Source organism: Ciconia boyciana, chromosome 4 (genome assembly GCF_034638445.1).
Source record: "Ciconia boyciana chromosome 4, ASM3463844v1, whole genome shotgun sequence".
NCBI classification, from domain to species: domain Eukaryota; kingdom Metazoa; phylum Chordata; class Aves; order Ciconiiformes; family Ciconiidae; genus Ciconia; species Ciconia boyciana.
This window is the reverse complement of record NC_132937.1, coordinates 40076456-40089924: the sequence shown is the minus strand read 5'-3', so window position 1 is coordinate 40089924 and position 13469 is coordinate 40076456. Positions and strand designations below refer to the sequence as shown.

The window sequence follows — 13469 nt, the reverse complement described above, 5'->3', positions numbered from 1 at the left end:
ACTACCAGCCCAGTCAGATAATCTCCCTGGGAATCTCTCTCTGCTGACAAGAAGGAAAGCAATCCCAGCTGTGTATCAAACTTAGTACAATGAAAAGCACAGGGAAACTTTTATTTTACAAAAAGTGTCAGAATGCATCACCTCCACAATAAAGAAAAGGTGGTTACTGCCTTGGTATATACAAGCTCAAAGCTTCTCTCAGCCAGAGGTCATAGTTCAACAGTATTCTAGAAAGTCACATTCAAAATTACTCAAAATTTACCCAATAGCACTTTTCCACTGTATCTTACCAACAAGACTGAATAAAAGCCTGGCTGTGTCTCCCACTGCTTCAGTTGTTCCTCAGCTGGTTTCAACACTGCAGTACCTTGACTAGTAGCTTGGGTCAAGACTCGCAAAACAATAGTGCTAGTACTATTGAGATCCATGAAAATCTGAGAACATTTTAAAAGGAGGAAAAACGCTTTTAAAAGACAGCAAATATAGACAGGTATTTTCCATTCATATTATCTAAACACCCCACACTAATTTTTCATTAGACTACACTGTATAAGATAGTATTATACCCACTCACAGGCAGTGCCAAGGTACAGTGATTAAACTATTTTGCTTTCAGAAATTTCTCAGCAGAAAAAGCAAGCATTAAGTCTATCATTACAAGCACATTTACAAGATTTGAGGAATTACAGAAAATATATTGATTTTAAACTAGTTACCTCTCCTGTGAAGCACAGCAAACTAAGAACAAGACCGCAAGTAGCAATAACTTCAGCTGTAGGCAGAGCAAACCATGAGGCTATCTGAAAGAGGCAAAGATGTAGAGTATTATAATTTTTTTTATTTTCTGAATAGTTTTTCCCCAAAAGAGAAACTGACCCATTTCAGATAGTTAAATTCTATAATTCAAATCTATCTAGACATTTTATATCGATTTAAGAGGATGAATTGTTGAGTTTCACAATTAGAGTCCTAAATGAAACTGAATTTTCCTCAATATATTTGTATTCCTTTATTATCTATTTAGCATACAAAATGCTAATCAGCTGAACTGAGAATGCCAATTGCCTAACTTCCAATATAAATACATTCTTGTACTCTATAAAGACAAAACAAAACATTGCTCACCAGATGACATAAACAGAGATTACATTTATAATGATTGCAGAAACAGCATTACAACAAATTAAAGACAAACATATAAAACCAACTATGAAGTCTGACAATTAAAACTGGTTTTCTGTCTATAAAATCTTCCATTTATAACCTATGTAAACTTTTCATAATACAGATATATGTTAAAATACTCATGGATTAAAGTTTTCTAAATAAACAACCAAGCACCATTTATTTCTCTTCTACAAACAGGCTTGAGGATTTGCTTTTGTTTAACACTAAAAAATTTATCTTTCCAACCTTCGGGGGGGGGGAGGTGGAAAATTATTAGGGTGATGGTAAGAAAGTCAGAGAAATTAAATCTTATTCTGATACAGGCTTAAAGTTTTTAATTTTTGAAGAAAAAAACCACCCTAACAACAAAACAAGCAACAAGATTAAAGACCTTTATACCAGTAATAGTCCTGCACAATTTAAAAAAGAAAAAAAAAATCTAAGAACTCACAACATGTAAGTCTCCAATCATCCTCAACAAAAAACAGAGTAAAAATTCAATATCCTAAGGTTAAAAAAGTATACTTGCAAAACTACTAACCACAATATCATCTCTCTACAGCAATAATTGAACAGAACAAGTAACTCAACCTGTTTTATACTACCCATGTGATACATCTTTTTATCTCTCTGCTTATCTGCCCTGCAAAACCAATCTACCTTTTATTTCTTCATATCTTCTTGTATTAGTCATTTCAATCTTTATCAACTTGCAGATTCTCTAAAAATTTCCTGTGATTATGAGACCTTTGCATAACAAATTTAAACATTCAAATTCTCAGCTCACTTCTCAGAAGACCATTAATTTCCAGGGAACCAAGACCCTGATTTAAAGACCCTGATTTAGACTATAAAATCCAATTGGGACTGGTTTACCCTATGTGTAATAGTGCCCAGCACAAAGAATTGATGTCAAGGCAAGACTTCAATGTTATACTAGAAGTCCTGCTAGCTTCAGTTTTACACTAAAAATAATAATGAAATAATAAATTCATAAATAATGTTGTTGACAGGACAGGCAATAAAAAAGGTATTTAGGTACAATATCTTTAACTTTTTTCTTTCTGCAGATATTTTGACATCTTGAGTACCTTAGGCTGTCTGCATCATTGCTCAGCCAAAATTGGCCAGGAAGCAGCAATGTAATAGCAACACTGAAAAACACTGGGTTAACTTGTAAGGATCACAATAGGAACTCCGTATTCACAGCACATAGAACTTGAGTAAAATAATCACACACAAGAAAAGCAGCAATAAAAGATATATTCAGATTTTTCTGGTATAAACACAGCTATACTGGACACTTCAGTGCTGCAAACAATTTCAGAGCAGCTAAAAATGATAGCAAAGGAAAGGGAGAAAGGAAAAGAAGGATATAGGGAAAAAAAACATAACAGAAGTAGGTGTAGAGTTTGCACTAAGGAGGAAATCATAGCTCAATTCCTCCAAGATCAGAACTACACTTCATGTTATGATTTCCTTTATTTCCATTCAAAAGTGAAATCACTATATTTTTAAAGAAATATATTCTTATCTTACACTATCAACCAAGACCTGATAAAGTATAATTCTGAAGCACCTAATCAACTAAAAAAAACAGCAGACCATCAGTCTGATTATTAGATGAAAATCAAAAAGAGAGAACTTCTGAAAGTTAGTAAGCTGGCAGTGCATGTGTGTGTAAACAAAACGGTAAATAACTTCAACTTCAGAGAAGTTGATTTTAGGCCTTTTGCAGAATAGTGTTCTTCAAATAATGAGTTGCCATAGGAAAACTGCATGTGTAGCAACAGTGAATCTGCAGCGCATACCCAGATACTTGCTAAAGATCCATTGCAAGGACATGTTCATTTGAGGGGAAAAAATGGATTATGGAGCATTCACATAACAATTGATTTTGCACTACAAAACTAAGATCATGTCAGCCAAATTAAATTATTTCTCAGCTACATTCAAATCTGATGCAGAAAAGGAGGGTTCCCCCCACAGGGAATGGTGCTGCTACTAAAAATGTATATACTTCACCTAGAACAGTTCTCATCAGATGACATATTGAAGTTAGTACAATATAAACACAAAAACCATGAGGCTGTTTTTCATTTTCTTATTTAAAAATAATTAGCTGGCATATCTAAAGGTGACAAAAAAAAATCAAAGAGAAATATTCTCAAAGCTTCTTTTTATTAATGTTTTTCATTCTTGGAAAAGCTTGTATTTTCATTGAAAAAAGGGAGCAGCCACTGCTTCTCAAAAAAAAAAAAACCACCACCACACACCCCACAAAAACACCCCCCCACACACACACAAAACCAAACAAAAAAAAACCACACCACAAAAAAACCAACCCCCACAACTTTCATTTAATCCAGTATTCCGTCTCTAACAAAGACCATAGAAGATGCCCAAGTCAGAACAGGACAATCTTCTACTGATATTTCTGAAGAATACTCTCCCATTCTCCAGAAAACTGCAGTTCAAGGACTTCCTAGTAAGAAGCAAGGAATTTAAATTTAATAGCCCTCAAGAGATTTAGTCTTCCATGAATTTGCACAGTTGCTTTTTGACCCCATGTAAACAATAGTCTTCACACAACATTGGATGAGGCTGTCACAAGCAAAATAACAAAATCAAAGATAAAAGGAATAATCTCCCTGAAGATGAGGCAGTGTTTAGATAAAGTTTATAAACAACGTAAAATATTTAAGGAAGCAGCATATTCTATATGATTTGGATGGCAAAAAATCAACATCAGAAAAACATCTGATACATGGATGGCAAATACAAATGGCAATAATGCTTCATTATGGCTGGGATTTTCATCAGAACCCATACAGAACAGAACAAGCAGCTATCCATTGCTTTTACATTTAAGAAATTCCTCTAAGCTGTTTCTGCTTTCTTCTGATAAGTCATTAGAGTCTGGATTTTACAATTATTTTCCTTTTTTTTTTTTAATATAAAAATAAAAAAACCCAAACAAACCCTATTTCAAACCAATGCACAAAACTCAAATTTGCAGTTTAAGCTAACTACAAATAAGTTAAGCTGATATAAACAGGTATGGTCACCAAAATAAATAGTACCATCCTTTGCTTGTCCCTGCACCCCTTAAATACCTGAAGCTGGAAGGGGTGGGGAAAATGCACAGGTTGGTTTGGATCAAGCTCCCCAACCATTTCCACACCACACTGCTAGACAGGTAAATGTGGTAGGCATAAAAAAGCCAGCAAAACAGACACAAGCAGCTTCTGCACTGTGCAACAGATGCACTGCTTCTTCAGCAGCAGTGCTGGTTTATGTCAAGCTTAAGGTGTTCACCTAACTGCAGTTTTAATAAACAAACACTTTGACTTTATACTAGGGTGCTTACCAGTACTGTAAGAGTGAATGAGTAGCCACATTTGGGGATCTCCCTTCCCAGTGAAATGGAATGCTGTGGTATTAGCAACCCCTCTTTTCTCACGAAAATCAATCTTAACACTAGAAAAGAAAGCTATTTTTTCTTAATCTTAAAAACTTAAAAACAATTACCAGATTCAGATACAGAAAAACAAAACTATAGCATGCCTTCAAGTTAGCTTCAGCACTCCTGTCAGATAGTCAACTTTCAAATAAAACTAATTCCTAAAAGCAAAAACAAATTCCTAAAAGCAAAATTGGTTCCTGGAATCCAATCCTGTATATCAATCTTTTGTTTTTCTGTCTTATCAAGACATGAAGTGAACTTGGAGCAAACTGACATATGTGCTGGTTTTGGCTGGGATAGAGTTAATTTTCTTCATAGTAGCTAGTATGGGGCTATGTTTTGGATTTGTGCTGAAAACAGTGTTGATAATACAGAGATGTTTTAGTTGTTCCTAAGTAGTACTTATACCAAATCAAGGACTTTTCAGCTTCCCATGCTCTGCCAGGTACACAAGAAGTTGGGAGGGGACACAGCTGGGACAGCTGACCCCAAGTGACAAAGGGATATTCCACACCATATGACATCATGCTCAGCATATAAAGCTGGGGAAGAAGAAGGAAGGGGGGGACATTTGGAGCGATGGCGTTTGTCTTCCCAAGTAACCATAATGCGTGATGGAGCCCTGCTTTCCTGGAGATGGCTGAACACCTGCCTGCCCATGGGAAGTAGTGAAGGAATTCCTTGCTTTGTTTTGCTTGTGTGCGCAGCTTTTGCTCTCCCTATTAAACTGTCTTTATCTCAACCCACAAGTTTTCTTACTTTTGCTCTTCTGATTCTCTTCCCCATCCCACCAGGGGGAAGTGAGTGAGCGGCTGTGTGGTGCTTAGCTGCCAGCTGGGGTTAAACCACGACAACATATTACAGACAGAGCCAACTTAATAATTGCCCCCAAAAGGGAGACATCTTTTTTTCCCCTTTCCACCACACCCCCAGACTCCAGTTCCTCCCTTTCCTCACCTTTTTTTTGTCTTTCCACTCCTTTCCTTTCACCAGCTCTGGTCCTCACTTTTGGTAAGCCAGCTGAACTCACTAACCCCACCTTATAGTTCTTTGGAGGATTTCTTTTTTTTTCTTTTTTTTTTTCTCCTCAAAGCTATTGAGTCAAGCCATCTGAGCACACTGTTCAACAGACACCAGGAACTGTCTAGGGGAGGAAGGAGGAATACGGGACTTCTAACAGTGTCAAGCCATTACAGTCTCAAGTTCTAACAGGCAATTTCAACTCTGATGAAGTCTCTCCTTACATTCCCTTCTCACAAACAGGATTTCTATTGAGAACTTATCCTCTGCACGCACTCTGTAGAGATGATTGACTCAATGAGGGCATCAGCTCAATATCTCATGTGTTAATGGGATCCTCCCAAAACATAGTTTTAATTACTGCCATGTACAGATGCCTTTGCGAAATCAATTCTTACAGATAGAACCCAGCTGTACTTTAGGAGTTTAAACCCAAATCCCTCAAATCTTGTTTTTTTGTGACCTCCCCCCACTTACCCCCCCCCCTTTTTTTTTTTTTAACTGATGGGCCAGGGCCTCTTCAGATCATAATTTATACAGAGTACATACAGATGCTTTTAGACCACACAGAACAGCAAAGGCCCATGAACTACAGCTCTAATATTGTGGGATAGAGACAATTTTCATCTCTTACAAATCAGGAGGTAGAAAAGGCTTTTCTGTTGCACAGCAAAGGCAGAGGGACATGGGTTACACTATAGATGGGTTACATCATAGGGACAAGGTTTTTCTCCACAGTCTGTTGAGTACTTCTAGAGTTTAAGTCATTGTTGAACAAGTTCTACAAGACTGTCCTAGAGATGAAACAGAGGAGGTGAGTATTAAATAGCTGCCGTCTTTTGGGTACCTTCACAGCCATGAGGCGTGCATAGAAATGCTGGTAGAGCCTATCAACCTTATAAGCAACATTTTCTCAGAAGGAAGGCAGGGTCTGCACTTCGAGTCATAACAGACAGAATTTCCAAGTTTGACCATTGGGAAACTCTAACCTTACCCATCTTTACTTACTAATCTCAGACTGTCTCTTCACAATAAGTGTTGAGCAGTTTCAGGAATGTTGCTTGCTTTCTGCTGCTTTTCTGTGGTTCATAACCATTGCTATCATAACTAAGTAGCATGCACGGGGGGGGGGGGGGGGAATAAATCCCTTCAGCTGACAGTGTTGAACATTTTCTAATTGCAAATGCAAGCATGGCTCTATTGCCATGCCAGAATTTCTGCTTGTATGAAGGAAAAGAGCTTAATCACACACAAGGAAAAGCTACTCTCCAAGATCCCACTGAATATGCGCAGAACTGAGACAACAGCATATTCTCAGTTGACAGGAAAAAAAAAAAAAAAAAGCTCAGTTATACCTAGAAGATATGCAACACATCAAATGCCACCCCTCAGCACAATGAGACAGTGGTGTCTTCAGAAACCACAAGTACCAATACGATCTCATCATCATTACCATCCAATGTCCTGCACTTCCATTCCCAAACTCCTTTATCTCCTTTCACTTGAAAAAAATCCAAGACCCACTTCTCCTGTTCTACTCTTCAGTCCTTAATTTCCTTTCCAAGAAGTATCTGCATACACAGTTTACTTCAGAGAATAGTCCAAGTCTCTTGAATGTTCTGCCATACTGGTTTAATGTTTTCCCTGAGTAATCAAACCTTTTGATAGAGCCAAAAGAGCATGCAGGTATTTTTCCCATAACACTGAAATACATCCAAATTTTAGAATCATGTCAGTTATGAAAATAAATCAAAGACTGCTATATATCTGCAAGGGAACAAAACAAAATATTTCATCAGTAAACGCCTCCAAACTTCACTTTTTCTGGACTTCAAAGAATGCAGTATAACAACTCCTATCCAAGCAATTATTTCTGTACATTTTTTGTTATCTTTTGTTAAGCATTCAATACATTCTTTTCCACTGTAATGAGGTGCAAGAATGGATTCAGTTAAGATTCTCTGAAATTAGAAGGAGAGAAAGTGGTAAATATATCACCCAAAATACAGCGTGTTCTCACTGATAATAATGCAAACTATATACTGGGCTACTTTAAGAAGAATGGGCCAAGTGGCTCTAGGGATGTTATTATTCTCCTTTACTCAGCAGTAGCCGAGACTGCTTCTAGAATACTGTCTTCAATTTTGTCATCATTGTTCTCCCTTTCCCCAGTTCAAGAAAAAAAGTGTAGAAACTGAAGAGAGGCCAGAGCTACTAAGATGGTCTGGGGTCTAAAGCAAGTGACCTATGAGGAGAGGTTGAAGACTTGTTTAGTCTGGTAAAGTGGAAGCTAAGGGAAGACTTAGTAGACACTGTGACAGATGCACTCGACCTCTTAACCAAACTAGCAGTAGTTTGGTACAGGCTCCAAAGGAGGTAAAGGCCTGAGCCGTGGCCGGGCCAACAACTCCTCTGGTTCCGATCTGTTCTCTGAGAACCCACAAAGAAGCCGAGTGGCACAGTGAGCATCAATGCATATGAGCTTGGAACACCAATCATGCGATTGACACATGAATAGCGGATAGCTTTTCCAAGACTCATTTATCAAGGAACAAAGAAAGTTGTGGGTACAAGGAGCCTCATGCATATCATTCCTATCGCATGTAATTTGACTACGAGCCAACCACTTTATCTATAAATATGACAGCCAAAGTGAGCCTTCTTTGAGCTCTCCCTGCTAGGCAGCCTGGCTGCATGGCGCTGATCTCCCCTGGAGCTGGGACACCTCTCAAGGTTGCTCCTCGAGGCAGAGAGACCTTTTACCAACGGCAGATCTTTGGTAAAGCGACTGATATCACGCATAACCTTGTAGTATGGTAACTTTGATTTTGTCTTGGTAACTTTGATTGAATGCTGAATTGATAAATTTTGTATATATAATCCCTTAGACATAAACTGTTGTCCAAGTCTGAGACTAAGATTGGACCTAGCCACACCTAAGCTCCATCAGGAGTTTAGAAAGCAAGAGGGTCTATTCTGAACCTTGTGACTCAGGAGGGTCCTCCGTACCCTTTTGTATCCTCGGTCTCTCTATAAATCATTTTAACTAGAGTGTAACCCAATTTTCCTGTGTATGTTTCTTCCATGCAGTAGTTAATAGAGTGAACCTTGCCATCAAACTTTGTTAAGTCGCACTTTTATATATCATATTAAAACCACTTTTGCTAATACCTTTGACAGTGATTTTTTTAAGCAATCTAAATCACTCATTTGCGACAGACACCTACAACTAACTACCTGAAGGGCACTTACAAGGAGAACAGAGCCAAACACTTCTTGTCAGCAGATTATATAACTAGGGGCAAAAGCTACAAGCTGCAGTTTGGGAGGTTCAAGTAGAAACTTAAGATTGTCTTTTTTTTTTTTCCAGCACATGTGTTTTAAGAAAAATGGGAAAAACAAAGTTTCCATTCTGAAAAGCCACAAGAACCACTTATGGGGTCACCTTCTGAAGAAACGAGTAACATGAATACTAGCATTTGTAGTGATATTCATGTGATGTACTAGCACTGCTTTTAAGGATACTGTCAATTTCAGGAACAGTTGGTAGTTATACCAACCCCTCTCCAGCCTTCTATAAACTTTCCTATGAGTCTCTTTTCTAACATTATAGTACATGTATCAATCATGCCATATGTTAGTATTTCTACTAAGCAGAAAAAAACCCCAAAAAAACAACACACCACCACACAACTACCAGTATCTTGGCTATTCAAGGTTCTCCTAAAACCACTAATCACTACACTAATGACCACAATCACTACAATGACTAATGTTAGTCATTAATCTAATGGTTTTTAAAATCTCAGTAATTTTTCTTTACGTAAACGAACAAGGCTGTCTATACTTTGCCCAATTTAAGCCATAGTAAGGAATACAAAAACATCTAAGTAGGAAAGAGTTATGGGGGTTTTTTTCCATACTGCTATTGACAAAAACAGAGGAATAGAACTTCTACAAATTTATTTTTACAAAAATGCAACACTGAAACTAAAACCTAGGTCTGAAAAAAATCAGCATGCAGAAGACACAAGGGATAAAAGAACAAAGACTAAGAAAGAAGAACACAGGAATAAAGGACAGCAGTGAGCAAGGCTGACAATAATATTTAGGGAAGTAACTCAGATTACATTATAAAATATTGAGGACAAGAAGAATGGCCTTTTAGGTTAAATGGAACACACCAAACTGACCAAAAACTCCTAACAAACAACAAGCAGTAAAAAACAAAACAAAACAAAAAAACCCACCACAACACACGACAGTGGGACTATTCCAAGGAATTTGCTTGGATACAGCTCAGAAGAAACTCTTATCATAGGGTTCAGTATCAATGACAGGGAAAGCCAAAGGGATACACAAAGACAACAGAAGAATATTTTTAATGTTTAATAGTATGCTTATAGGATTACCAGTCTCACAAGACCAATCTTGTTCCTTTGACTTCTTCCTAGTTCACCTCATTTTAACAGATTTTCAAAAAGATAGGACAGAACGCTTTATAACAAATTATTGTGCAACAGCTGAAATAGAAATTCAAGTTTCAGTCTGCCCTCATGCTCTGAAACTGCTTTAAACCATTTCAGTTTCACCACAGTTAAATCCTGCTTCTGATGATATAGTTTTAAAATTTTATATGTAAAGCTTGGGCAACAAAAACCTCTATTATGTCATTTATATATATGGTACTAAATGCCCTTCTGCAGAATGGTACAATGAAAGAATGAGAGAAGAAAAGCAGACAGCGATGAAAAAGCCTAGTGTTAAAATGAAGTTTCAAGACGTCAAAACCCATAAGGTACATGCTATTTTCAAAGACTGAGGTAGTTCTCACATATTATGAATGCCCGTGACCGGTACCCCCTGCTCCCAACCCCTGGTAATATGGTTAGTATAACTAATGCCATTTTATGAGGCAAGCAGACATTCTCTGTGACCGAGCGGGTCACATATTCATTCCCTTTCCCTCATTATCAGGCCCTGAAGGTCCTGTGAACCAAGTAGACAAACCAAACAGATTTCTTCTTTCCCTCCCTACCGGCCTCAAGATTCCTGGGCACCAGGCAGATTACTCCTTTCCTTACTGGCCTTGAAGGTCCCAGGCACCAGGCCAACCAGGTGCTGTTGATGACCCTGTCACAGAACAGGGAAGCATAACAGCACACAGAGCACTGTCTATAAAATCAAGCAGTTACAAGTCCTAAGTGGGGAACTTGGACTGGAACTGCTGCTGGACAGTGAGACCTGTGACCCCCAGTGGCCAGGGACACGTCCACTGTCATCTGCTTCCTCTGAGGATTGAGTGAGTGACATATTCTTTATTATGATTTTTGAGTCTAGATTATGATTGTTATATGGATACAGCAAACCATGCATTAAGATTTGACCCAATCTTGCAGAGGGTCCAGGTGATTAGAAATTATAAGTTAAGTTATATTATAAATTCTGTATTACTTTGTGATTAGAAATCATAAGTTAAGTTAGGATCTAGGTGATTAGAAACCATAAGTTAAGTTGTATTATAAATTCTGTATTATGCTACTTATAGATTGTACTATATTGATTCTGCTTGTAGAAATCCTGTGCCATTCTAATAATAAATTCTGTGCTATACTAATCATAATATCCTGTTAAGAAAATAAAGTTTTAATTGTAACTACGATTTAGTGCTGTCATCATTCTGCCAAGGATTCCTAAAAGAACCTGCCTGTCCCCTTAGTGTCAGGTGACAATGCCGATTTGAAAGCCACAGCAAATACATTACAGAAATCACTTGACCTATGAGACAAGGGAAGCGAGGCACATAGTAGCAGAAGTTGGAAGCAATATCAGTACTGGATGCAGGGCTACGTTCTTGCATTTTACACACGTTGTCTTCTAAGGTAACATAAACTAGAGAAATAACTCACCGCTACTGCACTGACCCTGCCTTTGATTTAGAGAAAAATCTGTTTTCCAGTAAGACTTCAACTGCTATTCTTCAAAAACCTGTAGGAAGAAAATAACCATCTTTCATTAGAGACCAATATTTGCCCTTTCCTACAAAAAAAACAACTTCTGTCAACAAACCACACAGCTTAACGCTTCATATTCTTCTGATGCCTTCCCATTAATTCTATCCAGACTGAAAACTGTTTCAATCTGAAACTAGGAAATAGTTCCCTGGAATTCGGTAACAGTTCTTCTTTTCTTCTGACTCAGAAAAAGCACTTTGCCATTGCCAAACAATATAAAACACAAAGCCAAGTTATCTTATCCTTGGCTGTCAACAGAAGTCAGCACAGAAAATGACACACAACATAAAAGCAATGCTGCACTAGCACAGAACAGCACCTGGTAGCTCAAATAAAAATACAGAAGATGTAAACAGTCTATATACGGGTGAAGAGCAACCGGGAAGAGCATCGCTCAGTGCACTCCAACTTTAGGGCTCCTTCCTCTGAGCTGTGCCTTGCTCTAAGCCGAAACCACTTTTCCCTCTCTTTCCCTCTCCTCGGCCTACTGCCCGCCTACACGGCGCGGCGCCCGCCCGAGCCTAGCACCGACCGGCTCCGCGTCGCACCGCCGCCCACCAATCATGCCGAGGGACACGGGAGGCAGGCCGCACGCCACGCCACGCCACGCCACGCCACGCCGGCAACTCGCAGCCGCCCACTCCCAGGCCCGCACCACCGCCACCCTCTCAGTCCTAAAAGGGCGGCCCGCGATGGCGGGCAAGGCCCCAGGCGGCGGCGGCCCCGCGAGCGCAGCTCACTGTGGCGGCTGATGGCGCTGCACGCAGAGCGGGCCTGGCACGCGCAGCCCCACCTGTTCCGAAGCTCGTGCCATGAGCCGGGACCAGCTGCTGCCGCTGAGGTCCCCCGCCTCCCCCAGCGCGCCGCTGCTGACGTCATCGTCCAGCAACACGCGGCCGACTCTCCCCGCGGCGCGTGCGGACGCTGTCAGACAGCGGGCGAGAGGGGCTGGCGCAACCTCTGGTGCGCACGCGCCTCTCACCGCTGGAGGCGGAGACGCGAGGTGGTGTGGGCGGGGTGCCTAGCGCGCGGCGCCGCCTGACGTCAGTGGCTTCGACGGGTGGAAAGGTGGGGGAGGGCTCCTTTATAAGGAATAGTGGGGCTGCTACCCGCCCTCGGGGTGGATGGAGTTCTGCACCCGGTGATCTCTTTATCTCTACCAGGGGTGGCCCTGCTGTTCATCTGTCCTGGAGGAGCGAGCTTAAACCTGTGATACAGCAGGCCGAGGTTCATGGCCGCCGAATAACGGCCCATAGGGTGCGCTAGTGCTGCTCGTCTCAGGTCCGCTAGGAGGCGTTACTGGCGCGCGGCCTTCAAACCTGGGTTGCTGTCACACCGCTTCGGTGTAGCGCGGCTGTGAAACCGTGACTGAATGTATTGCAATTCTATGTTTTAAAATAATAGGACTACTGGGCTTCCCTCGCAACCGTTCACTACTTCATTTGTGTATTTCACATCAAATCAGGATAATGGCTTTCTCCTGGTGAGTTTGGTGTGTAAATGATTGAAAATAATTTAAGAAAATTTAAACTTTTGATAGTTTTACTTATGTATTGTGTGATTATTCTGAACAGTTAGAATAACGGGGAAGAATGGCGTGAAGGGGCTGTAGTAGAAATGTATGATATTTACATTCACATATAATTTTATACTGAGTCAGATGTCTAATGATAAGTAACTTGATTTTTGTTTGTTTATTTTGGGGAATACCAAATATTGAAGAAGTACCTGATGAAATCCACAGGCTGGACTCTCAGATATCTCTATGTATAACTGGATAAGGAGTTACTGTGTGCAAGTGT

The 13469-nt window shown here is 39.8% G+C and overlaps 1 protein-coding gene across 1 annotated transcript in view; it reads right to left on the bottom strand.

The window, feature by feature from the left end:
* Positions 1-12496, bottom strand: part of IPO11 (importin 11) — a 91228-nt gene extending 78732 nt beyond the window's left edge. Inside the window, 3 exon segments of the mRNA XM_072860923.1 lie at positions 291-434; positions 717-800; positions 12461-12496. Of these exon segments, the coding sequence (XP_072717024.1) occupies positions 291-434; positions 717-800; positions 12461-12481 (249 nt within the window). The 5' untranslated portion in view covers positions 12482-12496.
* Positions 12497-13469: the final 973 nt, after the last annotated feature.